Source organism: Trachypithecus francoisi, unplaced genomic scaffold, assembly GCF_009764315.1.
Source record: "Trachypithecus francoisi isolate TF-2019V2 unplaced genomic scaffold, Tfra_2.0 Lachesis_group0, whole genome shotgun sequence".
NCBI lineage: Eukaryota > Metazoa > Chordata > Mammalia > Primates > Cercopithecidae > Trachypithecus > Trachypithecus francoisi.
Genome location: NW_022681453.1, coordinates 19190656 through 19212552, shown reverse-complemented (window position 1 = coordinate 19212552; position 21897 = coordinate 19190656). Strand labels below are relative to the sequence as shown.

Genomic DNA, 21897 nt, shown 5'->3' with positions numbered 1-21897 from the left:
GGATAGTGACTGACTGAATGCAGGGTGTGGGTCCTACAGCAGGAGCCACATAAGTGTTTGCTGTGTGCATGGGTAAGAGGGAATATGAGTATACACAAGGACTCTTTTGTTTGACCCTTGACAATTTAGACTCACCTCTCCAGAGGGAACCCTCCCCAGCCCTAAGGCCATACCTGTGCCGATGGGTCATCTTGATGCTCTCCGGACTCATGGGGCTATGGGATGCCAGAACATTTCCCCGTGGGGTGCTGGTGCCTGAACATGCAGGACTTAGCTTATCCAAACCTGGAAACTCCTGTTGAGAAATGAATGCCCCTTCATAGAGAGTAAAGAATAAATAAGTAACTAAGGGATGTGAGGGAAGAACTGACTGGTGATCAAAAATCTAAAAGAAACAAAAAAGTCATATGGTTGGCTGAACCTGAACCGCTTCCTTTGGGCAATGCCCCCTTTATGACTAAAACACCCTCCTAACTGCACGGGAACCTAGACCAAAGGCTGTGTGCGAGGCCCCAGGTTGACTCCACACTAAGAGAAGCACCTCTGGAATGAACTGAAGTTGGTCTGAGCTCATAGGAGTGTGTTAACAGATTTTCTCACTATGGAATAAGTAGAACAAGATTTGGGAAAAAGTAGAGGAAGAGCTTATTATTAGTTGTCAATCAGTGGGCACCAATTACATAAGGATTGGTGTCGAGTTTTATTAGACTGCTAAATGGCCCAGCTCTTAGTGACCTGGGTTGTCTGTGACACAGTCTACGGGGAGACAGAACAGAAAATCCTGATGTATGTAACTGAAAAATAGCACAGATCTATTTTAGCTTAATTAATTCATATTAAGTATACAGATTTCTGGGCACAGAGTTCTGATCTCAAACCCTACTGGGTGACAGCATGTTTGTTTGCGTCCCTGTGTGCAACTCAGAAGAAATAACTGTTCAGGTTTCCTCAAGTCCTTCAAAATCTGTAGTGAACAGGGGCCCTAAGTCCACTGGGGATATTTCTGAGCTTGGTGTGAAGAAGCACCGGGTTTTCCACCCACTTCTTCCAAAGCATACAGAGGGCTAAAATGTATTTCTGTAGCTAGACAAAGGATATGTGTGCACACGGAAGAATGTGATGTATATAGGAAAGTGTTTTGTGCTTTTTGCTGCAACCCACATGGCAGGGAACCTCCCCACTGGCCAGGCTCCAGCCTGCCTGGGTCACCTGCTGTGATGGGGAAGTATGCACACAGCAGAGACCAAACAGGCAGGAGACCCTGGATTGAGAGGTAGTGGAATGAATACCCACCAGACTCAGCAATACTGCCCAAGTTCCTAACTAAACGACACTCCAATTTTAAGGTGGAGATGTAAAAGAGCTTCTCTGCATATTTCACCTTGAAATACCATGGGAGAATCCTAACAGATGGGAGAAATTTCAGGATCTCCAGGCTTTCCTCTGGAAAATGTGCCCTTACCCCTCAAACTACAGCAAGCTTCTTTTTTTCTTTTCATGCTATCCACACTTGTCCACACAGGCTGAGACCCGCACTGGGAGCCTGGAGGGACAGAGATGACTAGAACCTGCAGCATCCAAGAACAAAGCAGGTCTGCCCCAAATGGGTCAGGCCCACTGTGTTTAAGTAGTTCAGTCTCCCTCAGGGCTCCTGTGGCCATGGGTATCCCTAGAGGGGGATGTTTTTTGCTTATGACAACCTTGTGCAGCTCAAACAGCTCTACTTCTTGTCGCCCTGCCACTACCCAGTGGTCCTGGGTGATGAGAAGAGAACTTGGCTTGGGTGCCAGGTAGCAGCAGGTAATTGGGCTCATACCCCTTAAGATCTGGGAGACAGCCTGTTTAGCAGGAAGGGATCTCTAGAAAACATTTGGAGTCAGCCCCACAGTTGAAAATGAGGTTTGGGTATATGACTAGGGGGCTCTATCCTCAGCCAGTCAGCACTTCCTCTAAGACCCTGCCAAGGAATACTGGTCCTGGAATGTAAGTCCTGTTTGTGTGTTTAAGTCCTTGGGCCAAATGCTACTGTGGAGGCTGAAGAGCTGGGCCAGAGTTAGGGAGACTTTCAGGAGCCTGGTCCAGCCCCAGGACCTGGCTGACCCCTTTAAGAACCGCTAGCATCAAAGTACTGCTCATCCTAGACTATCTCAGATGTGAGCTTGGATCACCAGACATGATAGAGGAAGTTGGGAAGAAGAGAGAGGGAGGGAGAGAGGGAGAAAGAGAGCTGGGGGAAGACTAAAAAGAGGGAAAAGAGAACGATTAGCGGGAGGAGAAAGAATGAAGAAGGGCAGAGAAAGAGAAGAGGAGGAAGAGGGAGATGGGGAGAGAAGGCTGGCTCAGGCCATGCCTACCTCTTTAGGTTCTTGAGATGAAAAACATCTCCAAAAAGATCCCTACATGTGGGCCATATACTTTAGCTCTTTTCCTCCACATATGAAAACCTGTTCACTAGCACAGTGCTCTGAAACATGTTCTCTGCCCTTGAATCTGGCTCCTCCTTTGGGAGTGAGTGAGTGAGAGGATCCTTAGCATCCTTCCCCTGGATATAGCATCCATCCTTGTCCCCTGTCCCTCTGTGGGGAGGACAGCCTCTCTCCCTGACCCGGCCCCCACCCAGGCTCCCTCCCTCCTATTTTCCTTTGGCTTGTGGTATAGGTCTGGAGGAAGTGACACCTGGTTCTACTGCAGCAGGGGCAGGACAGGGATCAACTTACATGGTAGAGACTGGCCCGCAACATCTGGAACTGATCAATTAGCTTCTTATGCAGAGGTCGCATTTCTGGGTGCACAAACTTCTCATGAACTGCTAGCCCAACTCCAAGGACATGAACCTATCAGAGTCACAAACAAGGCCACTCTGTGAACCATGAGCAGCCCCTGAGAACTGAAGCCATCTTGTAGTGCATGGCTTTTCTCACCTGGCTGCTGGTCCCCAAGCTCTCCAAGACATACCTGCTCCTGCATAAGCTCCTTGAGCTGGGTAATCTTCTCAGCATCTCCTGGGTGCTTGTTGATGTAATCTTTATCAAAGAAGGCCTGTGAAAGGAAAGGCCAAGTCAGGAAGACTCTTCCCAGGACTACTACTTATATGGGGCCCAGGAGACTTGAGATCACTAATGCCACCTAAAACGTAGCCAGGCTGTCTCCTCATAGGTACATATACCAGTCTGGCCTGTTTGAACTTCTGGCAATTAGAGGTGTGTGTGTTTTATTTTATTTTATTATTATTATTTTTGAGACGGAGTCTTGCTCTGTTGCCCAGGCTGGAGTGCAGTGGTGTGATCTCGGCTCACTGCAAGCTCTGCCTCCTGGGTTCCCGCCATTCTCCTGCCTCAGCCTCCGAGTAGCTGGGACTACAGGTGACCGCCACCATGCCTGGCTAATTTTTTCTTGTATTTTTAGTAGAGACAGGGTTTCACCGTGTTAGCCAGGATGGTCTCAATCTCCTGACCTCATGATCCACCCACCTCGGCCTCCCAAAGTTCTGGGATTACAGGCATGAGCCACCGCGCCTGGCAAGGTGTGTTTTTTGTCTGAGAAGGATTGAACGTGGCCAAGCCATCTAAGTCTGGATGCTGACCCCAGTCCCTTATGGAGCCTGGATGGCCTAGGTAGGGCAGGCAGGACTGGTGGACTGGGAGTAGGGGCTAGCCTCTTATCCAGCCTACGACTCACTTCTCATGATGGGCTGGGCTCCAAGGCTCCTCTTGGAGGGCACTTAACATCTTCCCATAATCAGGATTACAGATTACCCATCTCAGAGTTCAGAGAATAAAAATGAAGAAAAGGCCCTACCAGAGAACTATGCCAAAGAAATGGGGAGTGATAGGGAGCTTACGGCCTCATTCCAGGACCATCCCAAGTTAGTTTAGCCAAGACAGGGCATGTAGGGAAGGCTACCTAAGGAGACTACAATCTTGAAAAGAGAAGCCTATGAGCCACCTTCCCAGCCAGGCTGCCTGCATGGGTTTGGTCTGTGGCCACAGCTCACCTCCTGATAGCGTGCAATGCCTCCATTGACAGCTGCATCAATGACACCATTCAGGCACATGCTTAGCAGGTTGATGTTGCCATGCACCTGCTTGTGTTGATACTGGCTGATCAGGGAGCGTAACTCCTGGTTCTTATTCTCAACCACTTGGATGGCATTCTCCAGAGGGCTCACCTCCACCTAGGGGTACACAGCACACAGAGTCATCCCAGAAATGATGATAACCCCTCATCATATTCCTGAGACCTGGGGTCTAAGATCTGTGGTATTGATTCCCCTTCCTTGTTCCTGTGAACTTGAGACTCCCTGGACCCTTTCCACTTCTGTTTTCTGATTTATAGGCACTTGGAAGTATAGCAAATAGTGAAGAACACTAGTTCTGAAATCAGAACACTCTGCTTTCTTGAATCTCAGAGAATAGTTTTCTCATATGTAAAGTGGGAGGTTGAAAATACCTGCTGCTCAGGGGTGTTGTATGGATTAGATGAGAGAAGATACACAAAGATCCTAGCACAGGGTTGACCTGTGGGAGCCTAGGCCAGGCAGGTGGCCGAAGCTCTCTTTTTCTTCAGTCCTTAGAGAAGGGCCCCCAGAGCTGGGGCCGAGGGAGCAGTTGTGAAGCTCAGCTTCATCTGAGACATGTCTCACCAGTTCCCTCCTCTCCACTTCAAACCACCGAGAGATGCCAGGCAAGCTGTGGGTCAGGGTCAGTGTGGTACGTTCAATCCACAGGCTCTGTAGGGAGGGAATAGGCAGGTGTGGGCAGTTAGGCAAGTTTTGCCACACCCTGCCTACCTGAGGGATAAAACAGTGAGTTCCCAAGAAAGTTGAGCTTGCCCCTGGACTTGCTGTGTGTACTGCCAGTTTTCCTAGATTTGTTCACCTTGAATTCATTCTCCTTGTCCTTGGGGCCTTTGTGAAAAGGCCTGTCGTACCGGAACTTCCTCACATTGTTGACGCGATAGAAGCTCTTGACGCGATCTGGTACCCTATCCATCTGCAGAACATCCACATAATCTGGAATGGGCGTCACTGCATAGATCTGCAAGTCTGGGCAGGAAGTGAAGGAGAAATGCAGACTTGCCAGAGATGGACCTGAGAGGTTGACCCCTGTTATCTCCTCAAAGGGGAGAAGTGCACCATAGCACCTGCTCCTTACTGACAGCCCAGTGGTGGAGGCAGTGGCATCTCTAGGGGCAGATTAGACCCAAGCACAGTTAGGTAAATCTCTATCTGCTCTCTCCCTCTCCCTACTCTAGTAGTTGAGTTTCATGAGCACTCAACCAAGGTGAGTTGTCAACAGCCAAGTGTTCTCTGGTGCCCCTTTAAGAAACAAAGGGAAAGAGGGGAATGCAGGCATCCACCCCATGGGAGTGACAGAAGGCTGTAAGGGTCTGGGCTTCCCCTCTATAGGTAAAGTATATTTACTGAAGAACAACTTTTAAATAAAATACTGTTTGAAATCTTTGTGGAAAAAAGGCAGATAAGAGTCCACTTGCCCTCCCTTCCCTGAAACAAGCTTGCCATAGTCATGGCATCTGTCATGTGGTCCCCAAGGAAGCTGTGTGTGAAAGGTGAGGGGGAGGGCAGTGTTTCCATTCAGACTTCCAAGTGCCACCAAACCAAAGAAACTCCCCATCCTCTCCCGCTCCGCACATCCTTGGGCCCTGCCCCAGTCCACCTGATGAAGACAAGGGACAATAACAGTACACATGGGAGTGGAGCAGGTCACAGCACAGGTGGTATTCCTGTGACAAAAGCCCTGATAGGACCCCAAGTCACCCTGTACAGTGATTGCTCCTGGCTGCCTGGGCAGACTCCTCATAGGGCAGGGTGAGGATTAAGCTGTTGGAAGCAGCCAGTCTGAGGGATAAAGACCTTCCTGAAGCCCCACTGATGACTAGACCACCTACTGCTAAGGGCACGCCAGTGCTTCCTCTTTGAAGCATTAGTGCGTTTCTAAGTGTGTGCTAAGCAATGAGGACACACTCAGGTTTAGGACTATGGGATATCTAACCTGTATGGTTGGCAATGTGGTAGAGGGCAGCTGACTGGGTGGACCTCACCTCCCAGGGCCCCTGCTGTCCTCCCACCCAGTATCAAAAGATACACTGGGCATCGCACTGTAGGATGGCGTCATCAGGATGGTTGGGGTGCTGCATGGCGACAGCCTGCGGGAACTCACTGAGCATCCTCTGCTGGAAGGCCTCCAGCCTCTCGTAGTCATGGCCACGGCATACGTATTCTTTGTTCTGCCACAAACATAAGAGCATACTCTATGTATACCTTGCTTGTAGCCCCCAACCTCCACACTGGAGTCAGTAGCTACATACATCACAAACGTATCTTAAGAGCCTTCTCTGTATCAGGCCCTGGGACAGGCACAGGGCATTGCCCTCAGTCCCCAGACAATCAAGGAGGGAGAAGAAAAACAAAGCGAGAATTACCCTGTGGTGTGGCAGCCCCAAGGAAAGGGTACAGGCTGCAAGAAGCTTGGAAGAAGGAGAAAAACCTTACACAGGAAAGAGAGCAAGGTGGGAGATGTGATTTTAGAAAAAGTTATGTTTAAAAAATGTCCTGAAAGGTCCACCTAGGTCAGGCTGGTATGGTATGGCATGAGTGGAGAAGGGCAATCTATGTGGATACCGTGACAACCAGGGCAACAACAATCAAGACAGAAAAAGGCGGAGCTGGAAAGAAGGTGTCTGTGTAGAGAACTGGTAAAAGCAGTTGGGCAGAGGGGCACTGCCAGCCCCTCTTGGCATGTCTTCAAAGGAAGAAAGAGAGAGAGAGGCATCACAGAACCAGCCATATGCTTCCTGGGACAGGGTTAATCACTGGGCAGGCCTTGGAAAACCCTGATCCTGACTCCAGTGTTACCAAGGAGTGATTGCTATGCGTGCCATCAAATAAATTTAAATGGGGGGGGGGGGCGGTGATCAAGTGTGTGATTCTGAAGGATCACTTTTATTAGTTGGGACAAACAGTCTAATGTTGCCCAGTGCCCAGGAGGCATTCAGTAGCTGTTTATTGCATTAATAACCCTTTGGCAGCAAACTCCTTTGCAAACATGTCAGCAGAACAAATAGACATCATTCTAAGTACAAATTTCTTAAAATTTTACGTTATGTCACATTTAGTTTGAGTTATGTCTCAGTTTTTCTCTTCGTGGACAAGGCACCCCCAACTCTGCTTGCTTTGCTTATATCATAGCTGGTCATGAGTGGGTGGCTGGAGCAAGTTCCCCTGAAACCCACTGGTGACACAGTCTGCCCAACCAACTGCCTAACCAGACCCATTTCAACAAAATGGTATCAGGCACTGCCAGCCCCTCTTGGCATGTCTTCAAAGGAAGAAAGAGAGAGAGAGCCATCACAGGGCAAGCCATATGATTCCCGGGAGAGGGTTAATCACAGGGCAGGCCTTGGAACACCCTGACCTTCTTGAAATAGGATTTCTGTCTCTCTTTTACTTCCTCTCTCACTATGGGAGAACTTGGCTAAGGCTGGGCCATGTATCTGTATTGTTTTTTTGTTTTTTTGAGATGGAGTCTCACTCTCTTGCCCAGGTTGGAGTGCAGTGTTGCAATCTGGGCTCACTGCAATCTCCACCTCCCGGGCTCAAGTCATTCTCCCACCTCAGCCTCTGAAGTAACTGGAATCACAGGCATCTTGTACCACGCCTGGCTAATTGTTGTATTTTTAGTAGAGATGGGGTTTCGCCATGTTTGCCAGGCTGGTCTTAAGCTCCTGACCTCAGGTGATCCACCTGCCTCAGCCTTCCAAAGTGCTAGGATTATAGGCATGAGCCACTGCGTCTGGCCTGGGCCATGTGTCTAGATGAATCAGAATGGAAGGGCACGCTAGAAGGGAAGTTAAGGTCAGGAGGAACAGGCTGGCCTCTCCAGTGGAACAGACCAGTAGTCAAAGGACAGAGGCATTTCTACATCTTTGGCTTGATAAACAAAACTGACAAAGAAAGTACTTGTGAAGAACTGGCCTTTTCATATCATTCATATGTACAACCCTCACCAACGTCTGTTCATGGGTCAAATAATGAGAAATATAAATTCCCTCAAGAAGGGAGGGTTGGATGTTTTCCTGACTCTTTGCAGATTAGTAGATAATCACATTTGTGAGGGGAAGCAGGCAGATGGTCCAGAGAAACCAAGCTGACAGAGCTAAAGTAATAGATGGCCTGTGCATTCAGGGATGGTAGGAGAGTAGCCTAGCCTTCTGGGGAAGGCCCAGCAGGAAGAACACACACAGTGTTGACCTTGAGGCTGACTGTTGGTTTCATGTTCGCCTGGGCAAGAGCCCCAGCATTCCCACAAAAGACAGATCTGGCCGCCACTCCTTTGTACCTGGTTCTCACCATCTGCAAGGCAAAGAGCAACCTCCATTGGGACTTATTATGTCTGCCACAGATGAACTGAGCAGCTGAAATAAGGGAAGGTAGCATGTGGGTTGGCCGAGGAAATTTGTATGCATGAATTATACATGCATTATACCTCCCCTTGAGATTGCATCTTGTGTGGAGATGGGAATGTATTGATGGGTGGTATTTCCTAACACCCCTTGTTATTCTTCCTCCATTACCAGGGTCTTTGAAACCACATTTGAACATTTGGACTGTTACTTGTAAGCATGGTTTGGATGGCTTAGATGCAGGTTTTATGCCAGGTCCTACCTGTTAGAAAGCTCCAAGCACCCTGAGACACTAATGTGCCCTGTGACATGCGCATGAAAGGGTGGGGAACAGGTTGGACCATGATGGAGCATTCCTGCTTGGCAGAATAGAAACAGGGGACACCAGGGCCTGATTCTGTAATATCCAAAATAATGATGTTTTACAGTGAAATCTCAATTTTGATGTACAAATTGTGGATCTACACAAGAAGAAGAAAATGACCAGAAAGCATAATTTGCAAAGATAAAATGAGAAAAAGGCAAGTTACAAGACCAGAATCATTAGTTTGTCAAAGGACTTTCTGGAAATGCTTTTGGTTTCTAATTCTTGTACAGCTGCTACTACTTCTTTTGCTGACCTCCACCACTTCCATTGTTCTTATATGATCTATGTTGATGGGGCTAGTAAATATGCCACTTCTGAAATGCCTGGGTTGGATGGTCACTAGAGATGAAGGAGGCCCAGTCCTCTTAAGAAAGTCTCTCTACTCATTGTTGGCTGGGCGCGGTGGCTCACGCCTATAATCCCAGCACTTTGGGAGGCCGAGGCGGGCGGATCACTTGAGGTTGGGAGTTCGAGACCAGCCTGACCAACATGGAGAAACCCCGTCTCTATAAAATACAAAATTAGCTGGGTGTGGTGGTGCATGCCTGTAATCCCAGCTACTTGGGAAGGCTGAAGCAGGAGAATCGCTTGAACCTGGGAGGTGGAGGTTGTGGTGAGTTGAGATCGTGCCATTGTACTCCAGCCTGGGCAACAAGAGCGAAACTCTGTCTCAAAAAAAGAAATTCTCTCTACTCATTCCCATTCTGCTACTAGAAACACACTCCTGTGGAACAGGGTTAGAGCCTTCCTGGGGATCACAACTAGGTAAATTAGGCAGTGAGCTTGCTGTTCCTGTCGTATTACCAGTGCCCACACAGATCATTTTTCCTTCTAGCCTAGAATGACTACTGCCCAAGAAAAGTGCAAGTTGACCTGCCTTACTTCTGCAATGTGGTTAGCCTGGACTCTGCCGCTAGCAGACTAGCTTTTCTTAAGGAGCTATTAAGTCCGGTTGACCCTTGATGTGATAACAAGCTTATTATTGCTCACTGGCTAACTCAATTTCTCCAAGAAGACAGGATCCCAAATATATCAAAGGGAATTTTCCCAGCTACTTTCTGAGACTTGTGGACAGTGAACTTTAAAGATATTGGAACTGGGGGTGACCAGAGATTAGGTCTCAACTGCTCCAGGGCCCACACATCAGGGCAGCTTCATTTAGATCATCTGAGAACACATCTCTATGGGACTCAGCCTACAGTGTATGCTGACTACTCCTGGAGCCTCTGAGTTGTGCTGAATAAATAAGAAAATCACAACTGGTGTCAGTAGATCTATGCTCAGTCATCCTTTCCACTCTTTTTATATTCCAGTTCAGCCTGCCAGGGAATGGTAGGGAGAAAAGGCTGTTGTCATCCTGGGTCAGAGAACTGGCTGCCTAGAAGAGGCTTTCTACAGCCAAACGCAGTGCTTGGCAGCTCCCTCAGGATCCCAGGAACCACATGCTGGCTACAGTGCAGCCAGGAGGAAAAACCATCATCTCAGATGACAAACCTTAAGAGGTCAGTCTACTGTTAAGGTCAGGGCTTTACTGGTGCCCTGTATGGCTGACAAGAGTCACAATGGAGGTTCCAGGCACTGGAGGCAGAAGTTGGAAGGTACCTATGGGACATACTAGACCCTGGTCACTTCCTGAAGAAACTCCATTGATTTGGTAAGAAAGCCACCCTCACACATTCCTGGTAGCTACAGAATAACAGAGCAGACTAAAACACAGTCTGAAGTTGGCAGCCAGTCCAGTCAAATAAAACCAAATGCCTGTTGTTAACTGGTCTATCCTCTGTAAAAAAGTATTCAGCAGAAAAGGCAAAAAAGGGAAGAAAAGAATACAGGTTTTAAGTGAATTATGTGTAAAATTATGTAAGTTCTTGTGACCATCTGAATGGACTCACCCGAAGAAAGAAAGGAAACTTCCTGCCATAGAAGCCGACCCGAAAGAACTCAGGCTCCAGGCGTTGCTGCTCCATAATGTTGTCATAGTAGCTGGCCTCCATTTTCTGTGAATGAGAAAGGTCTTTGGGTTGGCTTGACTGCTGCTGGTATCCAAAGCAAGTTCTCCTAGGCCCAACTGGACACTGTCTTCCGGAAAGGGATCATGGCAACTCAATCTAGATAAGAAGTAAGTGATCCTCTAGACATGACCAGCCTCTCTCCAGGGAGTTGCATTACGGAAGAGAAGGCCCTCCATCACCACTGTCTGATGGTGGGATGGGGACAGGCCTGCCCACTGCAGCCCTGTGTAGCTGCTGTGAATGTCCTTCCTAGGGAGTGGACTCAGCCCTATAGATTCCTGTACTTGGGAGTACAGGAGGCACACTTTTAACATGGACTTTTTCTGCCCAGGGATTTCTGGTTTTGACCAATACTCACTATACCAGTTGACCCCTGACTAGGTTGCTTGTAGCTCGCTATCAGCAATTCTCACCATTTTGCATCAGTCCAACTCTTGTTCATCTATTATCTGACTAAAGATGCTAACAACTGTAGTGAGGAAGGCTCAGATGCTAACAGCACTGGTACTCATTCCAAGTTAAGATATTTTAAATTTGAAAAGCTAACTAATATCTATGATGTCTAGCATTCCAAGGTCTGTAACTTTTTTAGTTGTGGCTGACCTGGCTTCACATTCAGAGAAAACTCACTGAAACTTCGATTGGGAAGATAGCTCTAATGCATTCAATCAAGCCAGGCTGCCAGAACGGGTTAAGAAGCCACTGCTAGAGGAACATGCCCAAACACCAATCTGGATCAGAGAACAGGAGAGTTAGCCACAAGGATGAGGGTGCAGAAAGGGTGAGTTGAGACTGCTAGCCTCTTTTTTGCTGATGAAATCAGCAGCCATTATGATTGAGAACCCAGCATCAGCAACCAGAAAAAATTTGGTGCAGACCGTCAAAGCCCATCGGGCATTTGATTTAACTTTTTAATATTCTGCATCAAAGAAGGCAGCAAGTCAACATGTTTAAAATTGACCATAAGCAAAGTGGGGAAAGCTCTTATAAAGATTTTGGATGAAGCATCCATAAACAAAACCATTCCAGGAAAAGCTTCTCTGTGAAGCTGAGCTGCCACCTCCTTCTCCTTCTTGAAACCACCATCCTATCCTGCCTATGCCACTTATCCCTTCTCTGAGCACCATGGCTCTTGGGGTCCAGATCATACAATTATTTTTCAGGTGTTATTTTTGGTTTCCTAGTCAGACTGCAAGTGTCCTGAGGGCAGGAGTCTTGGCTTTTGTTTCTCTTGTATTGTCCACAGCACTAAACCAAGGTCTAGGCCCATAGAGAATGCTCATTTAGAAACTGAGGCCAGTCAGGGCTGGGGTGGGGGGAGGGGCACAGCTCACCCGAATCCAGCTGAGGCTCTGGTAATCATAGAGGCTCTCGTACTGACACGCCAGCTCCCTGCACAGTGGGATCCCAAACTCCCAGCTCTGTGTCAGAAATAGAAACAGGACTTCAGCATCTCATCCTCAGAATGGCCAAAGCCCACATTAAACACATCAGAAGACACACAACAAAAGGTCTCCCGCCAGCTCCAACTCGTGTCACAAAGAACATACGCCTCAAAACCAATTTGGGGGTCATGACACAGCCGTGTGGGTTTCTAGCTCAAGCATAGTTTTTAGGTCTCTGCTCAAATGTCTCCACCTCCAAGAGGCCTTCCCTGACTACTTTGTCAAGAATAGGCACTTCCTTGTCCATTTCTGTTCTGTTACTATGAAGTTATCTTAATTTTAAAAAATTACTTACTTTTTTGTTGTATTAGTCTCAATCAGATGATAAACACAAAGAGGGCAGGGACCCTGTTTGTTTTATTCTCAGAGACTAGAACAATGCCAGGGATGTATCAGGTACTCAGTAAAGATTTATTTGATAAGTTAATGAAACACTGGTTTTTAGATTAAGATTGTTTAAGCTCCAAAAACAAGTATGGAAATCAGGAAGAAAATGCCTACTCGAGGACTTGGCAGTAGGTCAGGCAATTTCCTTTATGGAACTATTTGACCTTAAATTAGGCTTCAGATGATCCTTGCCTAGTTAGATTCCAGGCTTTCTGTGGTATGGCTCCTGTTATAGCAACATGTCCATGCAACAGCCTGAGGGAAGGCTGCAGTGGCCTTCATTAAGAGGTGATATTATCCATTTCCTCCTTTAAAAAATATATACATCTTTTGGAAGTCAAATTGTCCCTGTTTGCAGATGGCATGATTGTATATTTAGAAAACCCCATCGTCTCAGTCCAAAATCTCCTTAAGCTGATAAGCAACTTCAGCAGTCTCAGGATACAAAATCAATGCGCAAAAATCACAAGCATTCTTATACACCAATAACGGACAAACAGCCAAATCATGAGTGAACTCTCATTCACAACTGCTTCAAAGAGAATAAAATACCTAGGAATCCAGCTTATAAGGGATGTGAAGGACCTCTTCAAGGAGAACTACAAATCACTGCTCAATGAAATAAAAGAGGACATAAACAAATGGAAGAACATTCCATGCTCATGAATAGGAAGAATCAATATCGTGAAAATGGCCATATTGCCCAAGGCAATTTATAGATTCAATGCCATCCCCATCAAGCTACCAATAACTTTCTTGCAGAATTGGAAAAAAAACTGCTTTAAAGATCATATGGAACCAAAAAAGAGCCCGCCTTGTCAAGAAAATAAATCCTAAGCAAAAAGAACAAAGCTGGAGGCATCACACTACCTGACTTCAAACTATACTACAAGGCTACAGTAACCAAAACAGCATGGTACTGGTACCAAAACAGAGATATGGACCAATGGAACAGAACAGAGCCCTCAGAAATAATGCCACACATCTACAACCATCTGATCTTTGACAAACCTGACAAACACAAGAAATGAGGAAAGGATTCCCTATTTAATAAATGGTGCTGGGAAAACTGGCTAGCCATATGTAGAAAGCTGAAACGGGATCCCTTCCTTATACCTTATACAAAAATTAATTCAAGATGGATTAAAGACTTAAATGTTACACCTAAAATCATAAAAACCCTAGAAGAAAACCTAGGCAGTACCACTCAGGATATATGCATGGGCAAGGACTTCATGACTAGAACACCAAAAGCAACGGCAACAAAAGCCAAAATTGACAAATGGGATCTAATTCAACTAAAGAGCTTCTGCACAGCAAAAGAAACTACCATCAGAGTGAACAGGCAACCTACAGAATGGGAGAAAATTGTTACAATCTACCCATCTAACAAAGGGTTAGCATCCAGAATCTACAAAGAACTTAAACAAATTTACAAGAAAAAATCAAACAACCCCATCAAAAAGTGGGCAAAGTATATGAACAGACACTTCTCAAAACAAGACATTTATGCAGCCAACAGACATACAAAAAAATGCTCATCATCACTGGTCATCAGAGAAATGCAAATGAAAACCACAATGAGATACCATCTCACACCAGTTAGAATGTCGATCATTAAAAAGTCAGGAAACAAGGCCGGGTGTGGTGGCTCAAGCCTGTAATCCCAGCACTTTGGGAGGCCGAGATGGGCGGATCACGAGGTCAGGAGATCGAGACCATCCTGGCTAACACGGTGAAACCCCGTCTCTACTAAACATACAAAAAACTAGCCGGGCGAGGTGGTGGGCGCCTGTAGTCCCAGCTACTCAGGAGGCTGAGGCAGGAGAATGGCGTAAACTTGGGAGGCGGAGCTTGCAGTGAGCTGAGATCTGGCCACTGCACTCCAGCCTGGGTGACAGAGCGAGACTCCGTCTCAAAAAAAAAAAAAAAATTCAGGAAACAACAGGTGCTGGAGAGGATGTGGAGAAATAGGAACACTTTTACACTGTTGGTGGGACTGTAAACTAGTCAACCATTGTGGGAGACAGTGTGGCGATTCCTCAAGGATCTAGAACTAGAAATACCATTTGACCCAGCCATCCCATTCCTGAATATATACCCAAAGGATTATAAATCATGCTGCTCATGATTATAAATCATGAGACACATACACACGTATGTTTATGGTGGCACTATTCACAATAGCAAAGACTTGGAATCAACCCAAATGTCCATCAATGATAGAGTGGATTAAGAAAATGTGGCACATATACACCATAGAATACTATGCAGCCATAAAAAGGATGAGTTCATGTCCTTTGTAGGGACATGAAGCTGGAAACCATCATTCTGAGCAAACTATCGCAAGGACAGAAAACCAAACACCGCGTGTTCTCACTCATAGGTGGGAACTGAACAATGAGAACACTTGGACACACGGTGGGGAACATCATGCACTGGGGCCTGTTGTGGCGTGGGGGGAGGGGGGAGGGATAGCATTAGGAGAAATACCTAATGTAAATGATGAGTTAATGGGTGCAGCACACCAACATGGCACATGTGTACATATGTAACACACCTGCACATTGTGCACATGTACACTAGAACTTAAAAGTGTAATAATAATAATAATAATAAATATATATATACCTCTTTTGGTTAGATTGAGGGTCATTAGTTTACTTGATATTTTACCCAGACTCCTCAACTTCTCAATACTAATAAAAATTTTTTATTATAGGAAATTTAAGCATATAGAAAAGTAGAGAGATTAGAAGAATAAACTCCTATCCATCATCCAGCTTCAACAACAACCAACTCACAGCCAATCTTGTATTATTCATACCCCATTCACTTATTCCTCCCCATAGCATTTGAAGCAAATCTCAGATATAATTTCACCAGTAAATATTTCAGCATAAATCATTAAACATAAGGACTATATTTGTGAGAATACTCTTTGAAATAGCATCAGGGAGAAGGAAAACATTGTTTCATTTGCAATTGTGTTTCTCAAAAGAGTACATTTTTCTGTCCTTCAAAGAAATTAACACCACATGGATTGCAACTGCAGGACCGATTAAAAAGATTAAAACAAACCAAAGAGGTTTTTGTTGTTGTTGTTGTTGTGTGCGTTTTTTTTTTTTTTTTTAGAAACAAGGTCTTGCTCTGTCACCCAGGCTAGAATGCACTGGCATGATCATAGTTCACTGCAACCTTGAATGCTTGGGCTCAAGAGATTCTCTTGCCTCAACCTCCTGAGTAGCTAGGACTACAGGTGGGGCTAGGTGTGTGCCACCATGCCTGGCTAGTTTTTAAAATATTTTATAGAGGTGGGGTCTCGCTATGTTACCTTGGCTGGTCTCAAACTCGTAGTCTCAAGCCATCCTACCACCTTGGCCTCTCAAAGTGTTGACATTACAGGCATGAGCCACCATGCCCAGCCAAACGGAATTTTAAATAGACCCTGACTCCTTGCTTTAATATAATGCCTGTGCCTCAGTGAGCTAGAAAGCCTCTTGTACCCCCATTATCACAGCTTTCAAGGGGGCGTATATCAGTCCTCTGCAAGTGCCGCTTGGGCAGGTTTCAGCAATGGACCCAGAACAGGGTCTATCTGGCTGGCAGCTTCATGGGGGCTAGCTAAGTTTATAGCTGAGTTGTGTAGAGACTTCTGGCCAGCCTTTCAAGAGCCACTCCACGGGAGACTGCTCATTTAGATGACAATGGCTATATGTGGGGCTAAAGATGCCTTGTCTGCTAACAGTAGCTTCCAATAAAAACAGGTCTTCTCCTCCACTGGGATCAATGCTCATCTATCTTGCTGGCATCTCTGCCCTAACTTGTAACCCTGATGCTCCAAGGCATCCCTCCCCACTATAATTATCTTTAGAATGAACCATGACCAAGAATTTTTTTTTTTTTTTTTGAGACGGAGTCTCACTGTCGCCCAGGCTGGAGTGCAGTGGCCGGATCTCAGCTCACTGCAAGCTCCGCCTCCCGGGTTTTACGCCATTCTCCTGCCTCAGCCTCCCGAGTAGCTGGGACTACAGGCGCCCGCCACCTCGCCCGGCTAGTTTTTTTGTATTTTTTAGTAGAGATGGGGTTTCACCGTGTTAGCCAGGATAGTCTCGATCTCCTGACCTCGTGATCCACCCGTCTCGGCCTCCCAAAGTGCTGGGATTACAGGCTTGAGCCACCGCGCCCGGCCCAGGACCAAGAATTTTAAGACACCCTGCAAATCTTGAGGGGTATGCTGGAACACTGGTGGGCTTGGGGGCTTTGAGAGCTGCCTCTGCACAGAGTTAGTAAATATACTACAGGTGCAATGCATCCCCATCCACATCTTTCGCCTTGGTTTCCCTCCTTCAGACAGGAGGCAAAGCTAACTCTAAAATTCCCTACCAGTGTCTAAAATCCAGTCACTTCTACCAGCTCCTGCAGATTTGTGCTTTTGTTTTGTTTTGACACAGAGTCTTGCTCTGTCACTCAGGCTGGAGTGCAGTGGTGCAATCTCAGCTCACAGCAACCTCCACCTCCCATGTTTAAGTGATTCTCATGACTGAGCCACTTGAATAGCTGGGACTACAGGCGTGCGCCACCACACCCGGCTAATTTTTGTATTTGTAGTAGAGACGAGCTTTCACCATGTTGGCCAGGCTGGTCTTGAACTCCTGACCTCAAGTGATTCGCCCACCTTGGCCTCCCAAAGTGTTGAGATTACAGTTGTGAGCCACCTTGCCTGGCCTAATATGTGCTTTTATATATCCTTGTTGCTCCCTTGCAGGGACAGCACAAAAAGTTGTACTGACTTAGGGCTCATTCTAATCAAATGGCAAAGGAAGGGAAAAGCATGGGCCACCAGTCTGTTTGCACATTACATATTAGAAGTAACAGTCGTTCCTTCAAAAGAGTGTGTACCATGGTAAACCCTCAAACAGGAGAGCTCAAGCCCACTCCCACAGAAGTGGTTGGTGTAGCCCTGATGCTCTGCTAGCCTCTGTCCAGCTTCTCCTCCTGCCTGCTTCCTCCACCTAGAGATAAGAACCAGCTCTGACCTTCACATCACCCCTTTCTTCTCTCAACTCTCACCCTGCCACATCCTGTCTCTTTGGAGTTTCCTTCTCTCCTTATCTGGCCTGGGAGAGCTGACTCTCTGTGGACCAGAGCCCAGTCCAACTTGTAGCAGGTTTATAAGTCAACCACCTCACTACAGGAAAGAATGGCCCAGAACTAGACTATGGCCATGTTATTAGCCACGGCTAATCCTCTTGGGTACCCAGGACATAAACATGGGACCAAGGGAGATTGTGTTGTCTAAGGCAGACACCAGAGAGCATGTGCCAGCTTTGAGGGGTGTACTGGAACAATGGTGGGTCTGGGGGCTTTAAGAGCTGCCTCTGCACAGAGGTAGCGAATGTACTACAGGTGCAATGCATCCCCATCTACATCTTTTTCCTTGGTTTCCCTCCTTCAGGCAGAAAGCAAAGCTACTCTAAAATGTCTTACCAGTCTCTGAAATCCAGTCCCTTCTCTTCTACTACTCTTTGTCCTCGTTCATTCTAAAGATAACTGAAGTAGAGGCCTTGGAGCGAGTGCCTTGGAACAGCAGGGTTACAAACTAGGGAAGAGATGCCAGCAAGACAGATGAGCCTTGATCCCAGTGGAGGACATTTGTTTCACTGGAAGCTACTGTCAGCAGGCAGGGCATCTTTAGCCCTACATGAGGCCATCATCACTTAAATGAGCAGTCCCTGTGGGGCAGGTCTTGGGGGTAATGTGTGGAAGAAAAGCCAGGAGGGGCTTGCCTTGTGAGGCAGGGTGTGCTGGCAGTGTTGAGAGGTAGAAACTCACTACCTGTTCCTCCTTTCTTTCTTTGCCCTTCTCTTGTTGCCAAGGTGGCTTTTCTCTTGGTGCCAAGCATGCCTGCCCCATAAGAACATTTTTTTCCCCATAGCATCTGAGTTTTGCTTTTCTAGAACCATGGTTTTCTTCTTGAAAACCCTGAATATTTTCAAGAAGAACTGGTTAATCTCACCTAATGGTTTCATCAGGAGCTGAGGCACAGGAACAGACAAGGTAGGTCTCCTGTGTGAGCCTAAGACAGTGGGTCTGATGACTACCCCTTTGAGGATAAACTCATGCGAGGGCTCACTGAGTGGTCTCTACTCAGCATAGACTCTGCTCCTCCAGCAATTCAGGGCAAAGGCAGGATTGCAGAAGTGAGGAGATTCCTGAGAAGGTGGCCTATGGAGTCTCCTAGTCCTTCTCTCCTTCTTGTCCATCTATAATACTCAGGAACACTTTGTGTTTTACTCCCTAGTCCATGTTAAAGTTTAATCCTGCTTTTCTATGCATTACTATAATGTGGGATGAAGAGGGGACCATCAATGCTCATGCATCCCACAGGCCGACTCAGTCAGATTAGGATAACTCTCTACTCTGTACTCTGTGCCCATGGAAAGAAATGAGAATGAACACACTAGAAGCACACATGCATACTCACACCATGCTTATGTCATTCCCTGTGAGCTAGGAGGGCTTGCTGGGCATGTAGGTGAGGGGCAGCTCCAGGTTAGCCAGGAGCCAGAAAACCGGCCTAAAACTGCAAGTGAGGGGCTCTGTGTCAGGTCCTGGATCAGCAAGGACCAGAGGTTTTGGGTCAGCTTTGTGGATCAGTCGCATGGGCTAGCTGAGAGCTGAGCATGGGCATCCTTTCTGGGCTAGGTTACATAAGAGTTTCTGTGCTTTTGGAAAGGTTCCTTCTTACCAGTGCATTCTCTGTATGGGGAAATGTTTTCTGAGTGAATATTTTTGACAAACACAGAAGTCCGCCATGTTATGTAAAACTGAAGAATGTTTTCTGATTTATAGGCAAAAGCCATTAATGTTTAAAACTTTCTTTTCGATGAAAAAACTCATCTCAAAAACCAATTTCCATTTGAGTCAGGGGCTCAGCTACTACAGTTCCCTGAATGACCCTATTTCAGCTTCAAAATGTGCTCAAAGCTTAGTAATGAGAAAATGGCTTCAACAAGTTTTTCCAGCACATGGGCCACATCCAACAGTAGGTAGTCAGAGGGCCCCACATAGAGCTCTCCCAGAGATGGCAGCAGAATGGCTGGAAAGCCCCAAGGAAGCCTAAACCAGTGCTGACAATGCTGCCAATCCCATAGAAACTAGTTTGATGGAAAGTAACCCCAATACGAGAGGAGCCCTGGCTGTGCTGTAGGAAAGGGAAATCTAAGAAAAGAACATATACCAGTAAGAAGCAGTTTAGGCCTCCTTTGGTTGTGATTAAAATCCATTCATTTCTACCACTCATGTTTTATATGGCAGCAGATTAGAAAGCCGTATCAGTTCTTTAAGTAAATCCAATAAAAACAAACAGGGTTCCAGAAGCCCCTGCTGTAGAAGCATTCGTATTTATAGATATGCAAAGCTGGTATGTGGGGTAGTCTCTAACACCTACAATCTGGATGTGGCTTTCAAGTCACAGAATTAAGCTGTTGTCTTTTTGTCCCTCAGAGAAAATCATGCGGCCTCCACATCTTAGGCACATAGATAGGCACCCACCCACTCACCACCTCGCACACCACCCCCTGTAGCTGCTGTTAACCCTATGGTGTCAAGATGCCATGCATCACAGCAGAAGCTGAAAGGCTTAATGACGCGTACCTTGCCTTTGTTGAAGTAGTGAATGATCTTCCGGCACAGTCCCTCCTTCCGCTGCCACTCTGTCTGCGATGGGTAGTGGAGGAATTCCCGCAGTGGCCGGTCCTCCCACTGCAGCAGCTCACAGTAAAGGAGCAGGGTAAATGCGGCCTCTGTGGGGACAGACACCATGGAGGTCCAGGGGCTTTTCTTGCTCAGGGGCCCAGGAGCAGCCTAGTGTCAGAGGACTATGCTGGGCAGGATGCCAGCGCAAGTCATGTGCAGCCCAGGTCAGGGACACTGGATACCAAAGACGGAACAGTGGGGCTGCTCAGCAAGCCAATAACCCTGGTCCATAGCATGAAGGAGCCAAATATCCTGGTAGACACCTTCCTTCCATGGCCTGGTCACCTGTTCCGGTCTCCAGATTAATAAAGAATGACTCAGCTACCCAAAAGTCTGTGTACAGGTGGCTTTGCTGTGGGAGACGTTGACACATCAGAGAGAGCTCTTGGGTTCCTTTCTGCTCAACTGACTACAGCTTCCTTTCCAACCTTCTCAGAACTAGCTCTTAGAGCTCCATTACCAAAGGAACCTAAATTGATACTAGACCCAGAGTGAAGGCCTGGCAACATCTTACTCTATGTGTGGAACAATTAGAGAGGGTTATGTAAAACAACAGCAGTGAAATACCATGGCTCCCTACATTCCGAGGGATGAGTCACACTGAATCACAGCCATGGCTCAGGGGCCTCATTACACAGTTTTCTCTCTTCTGTTCTATTTGTTCATTTTTAGTGGGCATCTCCTACTGGCAAGTTAATTAGTTCTAGCTTCTGTGCTTCCGCCTGGTTTTCAAGGTTCTGCTCAAATCTACTCTCCATGACTATGAAGAATCTCATTTCTAACCCATTTATCGACCCACTTCCAGCTTTAGCTAGGCCCACTTGCCTGTGTCCACTCTTTAGGCTCCTCCTTATCCTTGCCTCTTTGCCTGTGCCCTTGCCACTGGAACTTCCTGCCAAGGAATGTACACACCTCCTCATGGGATCAGGAAGCCTTTTTTCTCTAGGGACAAGCCTTGTGGAACTCAGGGCCTCCCTCTGGAGCTTAGGAAACCATGGAACGTCTTTTTCTTCCTTGCCTATATTCTTTTCAGATGTCATTCCCTGAGCCATCAGAGACAAGGCTTAGCACTCTTTCTCTGTTAAAGTCCCTGACCCAGCCTCTCAGTCATGGCCCAGTTCCCCAGAAGTTTAGCAAATGCTTCTGCTGATATACAACATTTATTAAAGTCTTTCTCTTCACTGCCCTCTCAGAGGGCTGCTGGATCATGGGTGCAAGTGGATGCAGAGAATGGTAGACTTGGCCCAGTCATTTTATTAGTCAGCTGAATTTAAGATTCAAAGCCCAGTCATTTTAGATTTAATTCTTGCCAAGCTGTGCTATCAGATAATATACCATCTAAGCCAAACACTCTCTAACAGCTAGAGATAAAGGAGGATTCTCTGTTTCTACAAATCTATCTAATTGCAATAGTGTTTGCAGAGAAGGATAGCTTAAATTTCCTGGTCTATCACACAAATTCAAGTCCTATCACCTAAGAGCTAAGACATAATGGCTGGTCACC

The 21897-nt window shown here is 46.6% G+C and overlaps 1 protein-coding gene across 8 annotated transcripts in view; it reads right to left on the bottom strand.

Moving 5' to 3' along the window:
- DOCK3 (dedicator of cytokinesis 3) overlaps nucleotides 1-21897 on the bottom strand; it is a 735684-nt gene that overhangs the window by 24294 nt on the left and 689493 nt on the right. For all 8 annotated transcript variants that reach the window (XM_033208879.1, XM_033208884.1, XM_033208901.1 and 5 more), the window contains 10 exons: nucleotides 20292-20440; nucleotides 12135-12221; nucleotides 10681-10785; nucleotides 6105-6246; nucleotides 4878-5044; nucleotides 4643-4729; nucleotides 3995-4174; nucleotides 2956-3039; nucleotides 2718-2834; nucleotides 174-295 (listed from right to left, as the gene is read on the bottom strand). In XM_033208879.1, coding sequence (XP_033064770.1) covers nucleotides 174-295; nucleotides 2718-2834; nucleotides 2956-3039; nucleotides 3995-4174; nucleotides 4643-4729; nucleotides 4878-5044; nucleotides 6105-6246; nucleotides 10681-10785; nucleotides 12135-12221; nucleotides 20292-20440 — 1240 coding nt within the window. The remainder of the gene's footprint in view (nucleotides 1-173; nucleotides 296-2717; nucleotides 2835-2955; nucleotides 3040-3994; nucleotides 4175-4642; nucleotides 4730-4877; nucleotides 5045-6104; nucleotides 6247-10680; nucleotides 10786-12134; nucleotides 12222-20291; nucleotides 20441-21897) is intronic.